We start from the raw sequence: 15,675 nt of genomic DNA, 5'->3' as shown, positions 1-15,675 counted from the left end.
CAACAGGCAACAGGCAACAGGCAACAAGGCAACAAGGCAACAGAGGGATTACCCAAAAGCGTGTGTGTGTGCACCAATCATGTGATTATATTCAAATATATTATCTTGTAAATTTAGTGATTCTATGTTCAATTCAAAAGTTACACTCCCTAGGATTACTAACCACGCATTTAAATAATATAATCAAAACAGATATGGGGGAGGGAAATTGTAACCAGCGGATCCCTCAATAGGGTTTGACATAAGTAATAATAGAACAGAAAAGTATTAAAGTCAGGTTTTAGGGTTACCAAACATTCGTAGCTTTGGCAATCATCGAACCCTGAAAAGACAAACAAAAATAAAAATAGGGTGAGTGTATGGCTAATTCAGAGGCGAACATCTCTAACCCTAAAATAAGAAGGTCGAGACAATAAATTGAAATGAGTAAATAAATGAAAGGTACTTAGCTTTTTGCATTTGATCTGATGTGGTCGACAATCGGGGGAAGCCTCAAGGTTAACCCTGAAAATGGCAAGGCAACGGTAGAAAAATAGGTGAGTGCATGCATAGTTCAAATAGATGTTAAAACGGGGAACCCTAAAAAATAAAAGAAACAGCATAAACTTTAAAAATTAAATTAAATACTTAGCTTCGATTGGCAGGTTGATGGGCAAAGGTTCGCCTCGAGCCTTAAGCATTGAACCTGATCATCAGAGAATTGACAAAAATATAAGTGTAGGAGGAGTTCTATTGACGAGGAAATTAAACCCTAATCACATGAAATAAACAACAATAATAATAAAAGAAGGGTTTAGAACTTAGCTTCGTTCTTTTAACGTGACGCGTAGTCGGAAGGCACTTGAAAAATCAACCCTGAAAAAGGCATGGAAAAGAAATATATTAGTGTAGGGCAAATCCTCGTAATCTCTGATTAGGGCGTAAGTTAGCCATAGCTAATAGAATAAATAAAATCAATTTAATTAATTATTGGTATTCTACCTAATTAATTAAATTAGCAGGAAATAAGTTTTTGACTAAATATCTTAAACCTAATACATTTTTTATTTTTTATCAATTAATAAAACACTTATAATTAAAATAAATATTTTTATTATTTTTTTATGAAAAAGGACATTAAGAACAATTTTGTAAAGAAGAAATATTTAAAAAGGTTTTTCTAAAAAGACAATATATATAAATAAGATAAATGAATAAAAACATAGTACTATATAATTAAAAATAAAAGGAAATTAGGAAACTTAGCTTGTAATTTGGTGTGACTCGCTGGTGAGGGACCATGGTGGTCTGCTTCTTTAATCCATCTGATCCACATTCGCCAGAAATCCAATGGCTGGTGTTGAGGAAGCACCGTGGTCCATCATGAGGCGTGTGCACTGGATCTACAATTGAGATGAGACAAACAAATGGGAAAAATTGTTACGTGACACCGGGATCGAACCCAGGTCACCTTGATTAAGAATGAACTCGCCTTGCCACTAAACCGGATTCCATTGACTGTTAGAAATTTTGTCCTTAATAATTAAATAAAAAAATAAGTTAAAGAAATTTGAAACAAAAAGGGAACCCGCTCCCAGACTTCTCCTTCAACCTCTGCATTTTCTAGAAACCACCTTTTACCTACGGTTGCACGTTTGTAGCCATAGCCCTGCGACAATAAATCTCACACAATACGCCATATGAATTCAAGGTAAAGGCGTGAATCAATCAAACAACATTATCTAAAACCATAAAATCCATCGATTTGGTCCAATTTGGGCTCGATTCGGAATTCCCAATTTGAGCTCAAAAAAAACCTAACAATGGCAACCTGTTAAATCAACATCCAAATTCAAAACTACCGGCCCAGAACTCATCCATACGTACATACGAACACAAACCTATGATTAGAACGTGAGTATGATGCGCGAATTGCTACAATTGTATAAAAAATAGATTGAACAAACCGTGAGTGCAAGGGTGATGCTACTGGACGCCTTGGCTGTGTGTGAGTGTTGAATTAGACTCAGAGAGTGCCGAGGGAACTATCTGGATCCTTAGAATTCCTTCAATTGCTCTCCAACTCCATATGCCATCCCTATTGAATCACGTTTTTTGTTGTTCTTGAACAAGATGGCTGCGGTTTTTTGATGCTGCCAATCCTTGTCCAAAACCGCCCCCTCTATCTGAAAAACCTTACCTATTTATCAAGGGGGGAATTAGGTTAACAGAATTGGCTCATATCTTGTGAGATTATCTTCAAAGATTTGATTGAAAAATCTTCATCCAAATTTGCTGTTTAAAACTCCACGTGATTCATTTGCCTTTGGTTAGAGAATATTATCCCTCAATCATCTCTTTTGGTCTTTTTTTTTTTATTTTAATAATAAAAATAAAAATAAAAATAAAATAAAATAAAAAAAAAATGAAGTAAAACTACGGCCATGTATCCAAGAAACTCTTGCTGGGCCTTATTTTGTTCTTGGGCCCTTAGAATGATTAAAATAAATTCCCATAGATTAATTCAAATATTTTTTATATTTATTTAGTTTATTTAGACTTTAAATGAATAAAATCCGAATAAAATAAGTAAATATTATGAAAACAAATGAATGATATTACGGGTCTTTATTTGGGATATGTATGCTTTGCTTCTTGAGCAGTTGGAGCCGAGACCACTTGAGCCAAAATATCATGAGATTATGGTGGGCAAATTTTGGGGTATGACACAAAGCTACAAGCCATGAACGACATATTTGACATGACATGACGCCCTCCACTGGTGTTAAGGTCGATGCATTATCTATCTTTGCAGTCCTTGGAATCTCTCGTGTGCTATAATATTTATTTAAATTATTAGTATTTCCCTTGTTGATATTATGTTTTTATTATCTTACACATCGTTAATATTAATATAATTTTATAAATACCTGTGCAAATAAACTTCAGTGTTCTGTTTCTTTTAGCGTCTATTTTCTCCAATGCATTAAGGATCAAACAAGGAAAAAACACACTCTTATAGTTTATTAATTTATAAACTAATCCATACAAAATAAATATTAAACAAATTGAATTAAAAATCTAATTTTAACTCTTTTAATACTTAAATTTTTTTTGAGGTTTTTCTTTGGGATAGTTGATCGGTCTCGACAATTCCATGTGACTTTTTATGCATATCAACTACTAACAAATATACAAATGTTTAAGTTATAATGTTATAAGGGATGAACACTAAATTGTGAGCTTTACAAAATTTCACGCGCACGCACCCACGTGCACTCACATATCTTTTTCTATAAAATTAAATATATTAGAACTTATCTTTAAAATGAGTTGGACAATGGATAATTATTCCACCACCACGCAAACAATAACATTATCATATGTTTATATGCTTCAAGTCAAAGGCTCATCCCTCTTTATATTGTGATGGTGGTAACATCCATTGCAACTGATGTCCAATTTCTTTTGCGGCCCAATTTATGGCATGATAATTCAACAACTTGTTGGATATTATAATGAGCACAATCGTTAAATTTTTGGTTGCTGCCACCCTTTTATCTTCTTTGGCTACATAGCTATTGCAATTGCCGCCATTCTCATTGGTTATGCTGCTGATCTCGATCACTCATTTGACGATGAGCTTAACAAAAAACAAGACCTCGTGTAGTGGTTATCTTTGTTTTTGGTTTTTGGTTGCTTGATGTCGCCGATAATTTTCTTTAGGGACCATTTCGGGCCTTCATTGGTGATCCTGATGTCGGACCTTCATTATGTTCTCTTTCTTCCTGGCCGTTAATAATGGTTTAGGTTATTATATCAGCTCATCCCAGAACATGTACAAAATGTTTCCTGTCACAAAAACCATAAATTACGAGTTATCGTGCACCAACTTAAAAGCATATTTATTTTTAGCAATATTCATATTGGTTATATTTTCAATTTACGCTCTACTTAATGTAGAAGACATCTTGTTTGAATCATCCGAGTCACACTCAGGATCGCAAGTTTTTTAGTAGTCATGATTACTTTATTTGTTGTATTTGTTGGGAGTGGAACTCATGATATACTTATCATTCCAACTATCGAATCACGTGTTTCTTGCTATGGAGAGTGGCTAGTTCCATTCAATGTACTACGAAAATCAATGTGGATGTTGATATTAGTGACCTCTATAAACTTGGTTGATTGGTTCCCTTTTTCTTGTTCGACACTGATTGGATGGTTCATGAAGTGTACGATGGAAAAATAGAAGATGTGGCGTACATAGTTAGAGTGGAAAAGGGGGCATTGGGACTCATGATCAAATTAATGGACTTGGTTTAAAGTCTTTGGAAGTGGAGTTGTTGGGACGAATATTTGGTGGTACAAAGTGGCTTTGGGGGATTGGAAACATCAGATATTCAATTATCTTAATAATGACAATACAAATAATCAAAGCTACAAGCCATGAACGACATATTTGATATGACATGACGCCCTCTACTGGTGTTAAGGCTGATGCATTATCTATCTTTGCAGTCCTTGGAATCTCTCGTATTCTATAATATTTATTTAAATTATTAGTATTTCCATTGTTGATATTATGTTTTTATTATTTTACACATCGTTAATATTAATATAATTCTATAAATACCTGTGCAAATAAACTTCAATGTTCTGTTTCTTTTAGCGTCTATTTTCTCCAATGCATCAAGGATCAAATAAGGAAAAAACACACTCTTATAGTTTATTAATTTATAAACTAATCCATACAAAATAAATATTAAGCAAATTGAATTAAAAATCTAAAAAATAGTATATTTTAACTCTTTCAACTTAAAATTTTTTGAGGTTTTTCTTTGGGATAGTTGATCGGGCTCGACAATTCCATTTGACTTTATATGCATATCAACTACTAACAAATATACAAATGTTTAAGTTATTATGTTATAAGGGATGGACACTAAATTGTGAGCTTTACAAAATTTCACGCGCACGCACACACGTGCACCCACATATCTTTTTCTATAAAATTAAATATATTAGAACTTATCTTTAAAATGAGTTAGACAATGGATAATTATTCCACCACCACACAAACAATAACATTATCACATGTTTATATGCTTCAAGTCAAAGGCTCATCCCTCTTCATATTGTGATGGTGGTAACATCCATTGCAACTGATGTCCAATTTCTTTTGCGGCCCAATTTATGGCATGATAATTCAACAACTTGTTGGATACTATAATGAGCCCAGTCGTTAATGTTTTGGTTGCTGCCACCCTTTTATCTTCTTTGGCTATATAGCTATTGCAATTGCCGCCATTCTTATTGGTTATGCTGCTGATCTCGATCACTTGTTTGGCGATGAGCTCAACGAAAAAACAAGACCTCGTGTAGTGGTTATCTCCAGCTTGTACGACAAGTCTTATGACACCATAGTTCTCTATTCCATTAACTTAGAAATTGATCCTTCGTGGTTTTCAACCAAAAGCTTATCCAAATCATTCAATTGTGACACCTTCTCCTCCACCTTCAAATCAATCCACCCAAACACCTCCTTATTTCACCATTTCAATCTTCCTTTTAAGCTTTTCAAGTTCTCATAAAAATAATAATCTCCTCTACCTTCAACCTTCATTAACTTCCATTCCTCTTTGAAAAGATTGGACAAATCTGCATGTTTGCACCAATAGTTATTGAACCTGGACGATTTCGAACCCTAGTCACCACTACTTGATTTTAACCAAATGAGGCAGTGGTCAGATAACTCCATCTGACCCACCCATTGACCTGTGACATTCCAAGCAGAAAAAATGTTTTCAGACAGAAGAAATCGGTCCAATCTACTCATAGATGTTCCACTCCTGTTATACCACGTGAATCTTTCGTCGATACAAGGAAAATCTATGAGCTCCATATCGTTTATGAATCTACTGAATTCCTCAATATCTCTGCCTCTGAAGTTATGTCCCTCCCCTAACCTTTCCTCCTTGTTTGTGACAGATTTGAAATCTCTCCTTAAGCACTACTCCTCCCCCATCGAAATTTTCTTCACCCTATTAAATTATGAAACAGATCCCCTTCCTCTTGGTTATGTTACCGCCTCCTCTTATATTTAGGAAAGAATAATCATTTAAACTTATTTTTTCCCGCCTTCCATGTCTTCATCCCTACTTTATCTCTGAGCTTCATCCCCTTAATAGCTTCCACCACACGTTATTCATTATTGTTACAAACAATACCCATCTAAACAATTGTATCCCACATAATCCCTCAAACCACTAACTCCAAATTCTTCCTAAGGCGATTGTTGCACTGAACAACATCCGAATTTGTCATTGAATTGCAACACAATACAAAACCATCACAATAACGCTCCTGTTCAACACAATTGACTAGGAAATCACAAGTAGAGGAGATCAATGTTGAAGGTTTCTTCGAATTGAGACATGCAAAGTAAGAGGGCCGTATCTAAACATGTTCCCCCAAATCCCTAATCTCTCTGATCTTTTTCCTCTTGGACTTAAGCTTCAAAGAATTAAGATAGGTTTCATCAAAAGAGAATGGGCCTTTGAAAGGAAGATCCATATATATAGTCCAAAAGCAATCCCCATCCAGACCACCACCCAACTGGGACCCCTTTACATTGTTACAAGTGGCTACCCTAGGCACATCCTCATACCACTCTGAAGGCTCCACAATCTTGGGACATGTGTCAAGAACCCTAACCAAAGACCTTTCCTGATCTGTCACAATAAAAAATTTCTAACCCTCGTCAACACCATTGGAAACATAAATTACCTTTTCACACAAATATATTGGTTTGAGCGAAGACATAGGACAAGCTAGTCCAACATTTCCCTTTTCAAAATCAACCAAATCCATTCCTCCAGAAACCACTTTACTAGTCATGTCCTTTTCATGTAAACGTTTAACAATGGCAAGGTCAATCTAAACCCCGTCGACAGGGCCTTTTTATCTGAGCCACCACTATTGCTTTTCGAAGTTGAGTCCTCAGACTCCGTCCCTAATGTTACCTTGATATCCTTTGTCCTCATAGAGACAACATGACCTTGCGCCTCTTCCATAACTTTGCTTATAAACATATTACTGTTAATCTGAACATTCAAAACTTCGTTGATCAAAGAAGCACACCTTATTCGGATCATAATTCCAGCCACTTCCATCTTAGCTTTCGGAGTAGTATTGTCATCACCACATATATAAATTCCCAACGTCAAAGATAAAAGCTCAAAGAATGTGGCATGGGAGCCCATAACAACGTAACCACGTTAACCTATCAGGATCCACATTCAATGATATCCATTCTCTAACCTCATTAAACCATTTCCCTAGAAAATATCTGCCACCTTCCACTAAGGCTTCTATCTCACCTTTAACCAAATCCTCTAGAAGACATATGTTAGCGCCCAACGAATTCTCAATAACCCCGAAAAATACATTCTTGTATCTTGATAAATCAACTCTTTCATATTGAAACTTCAAATGTACAATAGGTTTGACACAATTATTGGATTGCTCAAACCTTGAACACTTACCCTTAGCAACTTTCGCATATGGGTTCCCAGGATCCTGCCTGAGTTTCTCAAACTTGGAAAAAATTCACCTTAAATCTCCTTCTATCCGCAAAGATACCAGTATAACCCTGCTTCAAAATAAACTCCTTATTCTTGCCGACAACCCTAAACTTCTTCAAAAAAACTTTATTCCTCTGAAACTTGGATAAGTTAGTATAAATCTTTCTCCTATCAATGAAGATATTGTCAAGCTTCGTGGCCAACAACCTTTCATTAGACACATTGAAGAAGCATACAAACCCAAATCTTTCCTCTCTTGTCTCTGTTAGGCAGAATAATAACTTCATCTATATCCCCTAACTCCTTGAATACTAGATATAAGTCTTTAACACTCCACTTCTTAGGAAATTGAGTAATGAAAAAAGTTGTTTTGGTTGAACCTCTTTGCCTAACACCTGACCACTTTGCATCCCAATTTATTTTATTCATTCTTCTAGTATTATTAGAAGAGACTCTAGTCCATTCATCATCTCCTTTGTTCTTCCCAGCAATAGAAGCCATAAGCGGAACCAAACAGAAAAAATAAAAGAGAAAAACTTAGAGAGAGGACAGACTTTCTCTCTCTACCATTTTAAGTGATTCTACTTTTTTGTCGGTAAAGTGTCTAGTTATTCAAGAGTTTAATACATTAAAATTACTGAACAACATCTAAACTTAAATAGTAAATAGATGCAAGAACTGGACTCTACCTATTATTATCTTATTTTAAAACTTTTAAATAATTTTGTGATGATCAAATCAAAATCGAAAATAATCACTTAATCTATTTTTATACCATTCAGTGTATAACCTATAGTTATAAAAGAGGAGAGTAACAACGGTGATGGTGGATCACGACTTCCAGTGTGGTGGAGCGGGATGGGGGCTGCAAGGTTAGTACTGCAACACCCAAGTCAGTATATGAAGAAGAAGACTGAAACGAAATTGAATTTGAAATATGTTTCCTCAATTTGGCGCCTTATATATATATATATATATATATATATATATATATATATATATATATATATATATATATAGAGAGAGAGAGAGAGAGAGAGAATTAACAAACTTGCTATTTTTTAGCCATGAAATCTAGAGAACCATTGGATGCACTTGTAGTTGAGATCTTTTATGATCATTAGGATGGTAATAATCATGTGATGAGAAGGTTATAGAAAGAACAAGACCCCTTCTTAGTAATCGGACGAGGTCGACATGGTTAGTCTAGAACATAAACTATGTTTACAAGATTCTAAATCTTAATATTTGGATTTAAGGTTCTTGACAAGAGATATATAATTGGTGGTCATGTTAACAAGTGTAACACCCTTCTAACCCACAAGGAATAATCGCAATATAATACAAATTAAAACAAAATACAATCACCAAACAAGGGTGTCACATCGTCATAAAAACTTCACAACATTTATTCAAACTAACTTTCATTTAATATCTCAAAACAAAACATATTATCTCACTGTGAAATTCACAATTTAGAACATATTAATAATCTTCACAAAACATCGATTACTGCAAGAGGAAAGGAATCGTGTAGTTTCAGTGGAAAGAGAATATGGAATGTGTCTTTTGTGTTTTAGAAATGTGACAAATTGGATAGTTGTGAGTTTGGTTGAAGGGAAAAGTCTTTTATTTAATCCCACAAATGGAAAACGAACACTTGGAAATTGACTTGGGAATTCCTACTACAAAAGGTGTGTGTTTATTATGACATTACAAATAAACCCTTACTAGTAGGACAAAATGAGTTAGAGTACTATTTCTACAATGATAATGAAAATGGATCTATGGGTAATTTGAATACAATGCTTATGAGAATATGTGGGAATTAGGTAGTTACTGAAATAACCTTTTGTAAAGGAAAAAAAATTGAAAGGGAAAAATAGGTAGTTTGGTCAATACAATAGTAATGGGTAGGTAGTAGATAACAAAAATATAGTAAATAATGGAATGAAAGATGAAGGGAAGAAAATGTACCTAAAAAATGTAAGGTCAAAGGTGATAAAGAAGAAAGAAGGTCGAAAGTCAAAGCACTCAAGCTTTGAATGTGTAATAGCAGTTGCCCCCTGGGAAAAACGGTATTCAAAAAAGAGGAAAAGACTCAAGAAAACAAGGGAAACTCAGTCTACAAGATGGCGAAAAAACTTCCATATTCTCCTTCTATCCTTATATAGGCAAAAGCAATCGAGTGGATCAAATTGAAAACAATAAGAAATCGTGGATCAATGGTCATATTTCTCCTTGGGAACATAACTAAACTTAAGTATACTCAAGTGCACAGTAAGATGCACTACATCACCCATGCCTTTTCAGGTCACACATCAAGGAAAAAATGGCACCACATTTCAATAATGGAATTGCATTCAATGTTCAAATTCTCCATTACTCTTTGGCAAAACCAAAGTAACACATGTCCATCGACGCATGTGCAACCATTCTCAATGGCCGACCACGACTATTAAAAGACTCCCCGATATTCCGAGTTCCTGACGAGTCTTGGGGACAATTATTTAGTGTCGGCCAAAGGCCCAAGGACCCATTGCTCCGTGTCGGCCAAAGGCCTAATAACACGAGGCCAACTTATCCAACCTACTACGTCAAGTCCAATGTATAAATACGTTCACAAAAGGTTTTCAGGTACACGATCTATAATCTCCACTTTCACTACCACTATCTTGAACCTTAAACTAACTTGTGCGTTGGATTGATAACCACACAGGTATCCATCCCCCTTTGATCTGTCATATCGGAGAGTAACAATGCCGATTCAAGAAGTACCATGATCGCAACCTTCGACTAATGGTGCCTCATCACTATAGTGCTAAAGAAACCTCGTTCCGTCGTGATTTCCGCAATCCTCTATATTTTAGGTTCCGCAATGGAACATCCCTTATGCTTTTACAATGTTTATTCACTCAGACACATCGGGGAGAGCTTTCACAGACTTCAAGAATTGTCAGATACTTCCATCTTATAGACACTTACTTGAACATTACTTTGATATTATGCTTTAGTTATATTCCATTTATATGCCATCATCAGAGAATCAAGCTTATCAAACCCTATTGATCTGGTTGCATCTTTAACCACTTTATGTTTGACTTTAGTTATTATCATCAAAGACTAGTTGTCATTATAAAAAAATGTTCATCTTCAAAAGAGCTTCATTGATCAATAACTTGCAAAACATGGTTCTACAAAAGTTTGGTTTCATTCCTTACCATGTACAATTTCATTCACTCTTGGCAAGTTACAGTTCTGTGACCTCGTTGACTTGGACATTGTAGTGTTAATTAACCTTGCAGGTACACCCTTGCTCTTTGATATTGTAGATTTACGACTACCTTATGGAAGAGATTTAGCACCAATGCATGCATCAGCGATCTTGTGCTTCACGATATAATACTTAGCTTATGTTGAAAGCATAGAAAGACAAGATATCTACTATATGTTACATATTTGCTTAGCAACAAAGATAAAATGTCAATCATACAAATGCTCGCGTGACATGACGATAAAAATCTTATGTTTCAAAGTCTGCTCGTCACTGACAGAGACAAGGTTGGTTTTAGAAGAAACCAAAAATTTAGAATTATTGATTTCGATACTATAAGTAATGGTTTTTTCCGTTTTATTAAAAATGCTTACTTGTTTAAAGACTAATGCATAATATATTGAATATAAGTCAAGTAAGTAACGGTAAGTAATAAACTATGCTTATAATATATAGTCTTCAATCAAAAAGACTAAAATGTTGTATTAATGTATTACTGCATCAAAACATATACTATAATTTTAGAAGAAAATAGAATCTAAGTTGACTAACATCATTCAATATAAGAACTAAATTGTTATTTCACAAATTTGAAGTATTAAATTAACCCATCCTTACATTTTTAAGAACTACAAAGTTGATTTACTCCCTTGAAAACATATACTATACCAAAATAAATAAATATACCTTTCTAATATTTATTCATTTAAAAGGAAGCAACCAAAAGTGAATCACAATCATCTACCATCTTATTATTTTCTATATGCAAGAATTTTGCAAAAAGACCAACTAAAGGGGCAGTATTATATGTGCATGCCTCAGTCTGCATAAAATTGTTCCTTTTATCTTCAAATTCATCTTTCCAATCTGGCCCTCCAACCAAAGCCCCAACCAAAACATTAGGGTTAGGATCTTCACTCCCATACCAATTATCATACCCTTGAGTACACCCAATAAACCCTTTATTCTCCTTATATGACATAATGGAAGCTCCTCTATGATGGACCCTTTTAGGGTAACTAGGCCCAAAGCCCACTAAGTAGCTCATGTTCATTGGGTTTGAGCCCAAAATGTAGTCAATTTGTGATTTAGCAAAAGTTAGAATTTCTTCATGGTCTATAGTGCCTTCATGACATGTGAGCTTTTGGTTTGTGTTTTTGAGGAAATCAGAGTATGTTGTGAGTAGAAAGGATGCTGTTGAAACATGTTGCATGTTGTTCCATTGTCTGATGTATAGTAATCCAGCTGGAGTTCTTTCCACGTTGCTTCCATTCATGTTTTTGTTGAGACATGAACATATGTAGTACTCTGCTTTTGATTTATATTGTTCAAGTATATTACTATGTTTCTTGTGTTTTGCTTGGTTTAAAAACTGCAAAATATAAATAAATTGCATTGTAGTTAGATTCTAAATACTTTGCGTAACTCTATCATTTGATCGCTTAGGTCACGCTCTAGATATAATGTTCTAAGCGCAAAAGTGTCTCTATTATCTGATCACTCAGGTCACGTTCTTTCTTGATATAATTTTCAAAGCGTAAAAGTGTCTCTACTATCAAATCACTCATGTTATGCTCTAGGTATAATATTCCGAGCATAAAAGTATCTAATATGTAATCACTCATGTCACATTTTAGGTATAATATTCTGAACATAAAAGTGTCCTGAGCGTAAAAGGAATGTAGTTAGAAATCAGTTCGATCTAAATTCTATATTTAAGAAACCTTAATGCAACCGAAATTGAAGCCGCATTAATCAAATTTATATTTTATTGTTGAAATTAATATTAAAATATATCATTATATCTTGCTGGCTTCTCTAACATTTGGCTCAACCATATGCAACATCACTTTAATTACACATGACACAAAGCTAAAGCACCACCAGGCAAAAGCACATGCATGCCCTTAAATACACTTTAAACAGATTTCATTTTATGATAGCTAAAGATTCTACACCAATATTCTTTAACTCATGCATACTTCATGAATGAAATTTTAAATACAGTAGTTAAGAAAAGTTTATTTACCTGTGAAGCTAAAAGTTGAAGACCAGCATATTTAACATCCCAGGTGAACTCTGTTATGGACCAACCAGTCCCACCAAAGAGATTACCATTTTTAATTACATACTCTAAATACTCTTCTTTGTCGGTGGCCTTATATAGCCACGTGGCAGCCCATAACAACTCATCCATGTACCCACTCACCGACGCATAGTAACTTTTCACTACTCCAACACTTGCATCATATTTTCCTCTATACTTGTCCCCAAACTCAAACAACTACACACAAAAAAACAAAAAACTTGATTCCATTAATAATTAATCAACTTCATTAAGTACATAATTATAGTACTTAGTCAAATCAAATTAGTACATTAATTAGTTAAAAGTACTAATAACAAGATAAGTGTATGGTCTCTGAAACATGTGTCAGTATCGTGTTTGGTGTCTGTGTCTCTGGTAGAGAATTCGTACCTGTTGAGCATGGTGTAACAACAAGTGCGAGTAATGTGGATTTGTTTTCTTAAACAGAATAGAAGCAGCTGCCATAGCAGCTGATGTCTCTCCAGCAAGATCTGAACCAGGATTGTTTTCATCAATCTTGAATGCTCTTCTTGATGTTGTCATGTCCTCTGGTCTTTGCCAACAATAATGATCAGTGTCACCATCACCCACCTTAAACAAAACATCTTAATTAACTAATTTCATAATTCTCATAATAAGCATAACTTTTTTATTAGTATATATATAAAATCAAGATTATACAGAAATAGCACACAAACCGATAATAACAGTGGAATTAAATTAATCAATTAATTAATTAGATTGAAACTTCAAAAATGAGTTACCTCTGCCCACAAGACATTTGGACTAGTGTGAGCTTTGATGAAATAATCAGTGCCCCATTTAATGGCTTCCAGTGTATGTTCTATTTCACCAGCATCTTCAATTTCTTGCAAATACTCAATAGCACCCCATGAAAGCATTGTCACAGTAAATGCCATTGGTAAACCAAATTTCACATGATCACCTGCATCATAATACCCTCCAACCAAATCCACCTACACATAATACACATAATAAATAAAAAAGTTTCAATTTTTAACTTGGATTACAATATCAAAAAAGTGATTTTTGTTGTTGAGAATTTGAGCTAACCCCTTGTTCTAGGCCATCAATGAGTGCAGAATGATCACGCCAAGTGACACGTTGATTATAAGGTAATCTCCCTGAACGTTGTGCTTCAAAATAGAGAAGACTCTTTGAGAGGGCATCACCATAATCAAAAGCTTGGGTAGTGGTGTTAGTAGTAAGAATGGTGAAAATGAAAAGGAAAAGACAACAATGTTGTTGCATGAGTAATGGGATTTTAGAAGCTCTAAAATGGTGTTTTTTATGTAATTGTTGTTGTGTGTTTTTCTCCATTGTTTTTTCCATCTTCAACTCCTAGAGGAAATTTTTAGGAGTGAATGAAGGAATTGGGAAAATAAAAGTGAAGGCTTACAACTTATTGCATAAGTGATTTGAGTTGTGTTTTAAAAGTTGAGATGTGTCTACAAATAGGCTTGGATTCTTTTGTAAAGAGTCCCACAAAATGAGAATGTGAAACTCTCTTGGTCAATTTTGCCATTTTAAAGTAACGATGAAATATATATATTCTGTTGATCTAACTATTAAATAAATTTGAAACAAATTTGAGTTATTAATTTAAATTTAAGGATTATTATTAAAAAAATTTAGTTCTCCTAATTAGGGATGTTCATAGCCAAATCCGTCTGATAGAAAATCGCAAAATCGAAACAAACTAAATCAAAATTGCAAAAAATCGCATTTTATTCGAATGTGTTTGAGTCATTTTTTAACAAACTGCGCGGTTCGGTTCGGTTTGTGGTTTGTATTTTACAAACCGAACCAAACCACATTATCTTACAACCCCCATACTTCATTTAATTTATATCCAACCCAAACTCAAACCTATTAGCCTTATGATTACGAAATGATTTTCTCTTCCTCATCACACTTAAGGTTTCAGTTGAAGTCTTCTCAAATCTCTCCTAGCAGTATTGCGCATTCTTATATCTTCTTTTTCAAGCACATATGACCTATTATTTTCTAGTCTTAGATATCTTAAGTTCTTTTTTTTCATCTTATTATTTTATTCTACTGTTCTCTCTTCCAATTACATTTTTAATGTTTCTCTTCTTATCTAATCTCTCTTCTCTTCTGCTCTTTCATTTTCATTTTCTCTAATCTTTCATCTCTAATTTTATTTTTTATATTAAATGAAAAGTTGTTATCCAAATATGATGAATTTTGTTGTTATTTGATAACGCATAAATGACTAAATAGAAAGATATGTTGTCATCTATATTTATATGTATGATTCAATAAATTTTTGTAAAAAAATCGCATTCGTTTGATTTGGTTTTATTTCTAAAAGCCAACCGAAGCAAATCAAATCACACATTTTTCTCTTGCAATTTGAATGATTGTTTACGTCAAAACCGCACAAATCGCACCGTAAACACCCTTACTAAAAATTCTCATTTAATATATCTCAGGTATACATACCCGGCCCTAGAGTAAGGCAATATAGGCCGTTGACTGGGGCCTCCAATTTTTCTTTTCTTTTAAGCCTATGTTTATGTTAGTGGTTGCCATTTTATAAAAATGTTGGTATTCTATTTGCTTGCAATTGTTAGCGTGCAATTGTTCCTATTCATGTGCCATTTGTTTAATTGTTTTCTAATTTTATTTTATTTCTTATCTTGAATAAAAAACGACTAATAAGTAAGTTTACCAATTTATTTAACTTGTTTTAATGATCACGT

General features: G+C 34.1%; 1 protein-coding gene and 1 pseudogene across 1 annotated transcript; one reads left to right on the top strand and one right to left on the bottom strand.

The window, feature by feature from the left end:
• The first annotated feature begins 3,433 nt into the window (after positions 1-3,433).
• LOC131619597 (putative sucrose transport protein SUC6) lies at positions 3,434-4,686 on the top strand (annotated as a pseudogene).
• Positions 4,687-11,373: 6,687 nt separating this feature from the next.
• On the bottom strand, positions 11,374-14,366 carry LOC131617713 (endoglucanase 11-like). Its single transcript, XM_058888974.1, has 5 exons — positions 14,003-14,366; positions 13,693-13,905; positions 13,319-13,519; positions 12,869-13,123; positions 11,374-12,211 (listed from the first exon to the last, which is right to left on the bottom strand). Exons 1-5 carry the CDS (start codon positions 14,279-14,281, stop codon positions 11,546-11,548), a joined length of 1,614 nt encoding a protein of 537 aa, XP_058744957.1. The 5' UTR covers positions 14,282-14,366; the 3' UTR covers positions 11,374-11,545.
• Between the last annotated feature and the right edge of the window lie 1,309 nt (positions 14,367-15,675).

This window comes from Vicia villosa, linkage group LG7, assembly GCF_029867415.1.
Source record: "Vicia villosa cultivar HV-30 ecotype Madison, WI linkage group LG7, Vvil1.0, whole genome shotgun sequence".
NCBI classification, from domain to species: Eukaryota; Viridiplantae; Streptophyta; class Magnoliopsida; order Fabales; family Fabaceae; genus Vicia; species Vicia villosa.
The sequence above is the reverse complement of the archived record's forward strand: the minus strand, read 5'-3'. Positions and strand labels throughout refer to the sequence as shown.

What these genes read in the sequence shown, in the direction of transcription:
- LOC131617713 (XM_058888974.1), bottom strand. Translation starts at nt 14,281, where the DNA reads ATGGAAAAAACAATGGAGAAAAACACACAACAACAATTACATAAAAAA. An exon ending in TGTTACACCATGCTCAACAG is followed by an intron (nt 13,124 to 13,318) that starts GTACGAATTCTC and finishes TTTTGTGTGTAG; the next exon opens with TTGTTTGAGTTTGGGGACAA. An exon ending in TTCAACTTTTAGCTTCACAG is followed by an intron (nt 12,212 to 12,868) that starts GTAAATAAACTT and finishes TATATTTTGCAG; the next exon opens with TTTTTAAACCAAGCAAAACA.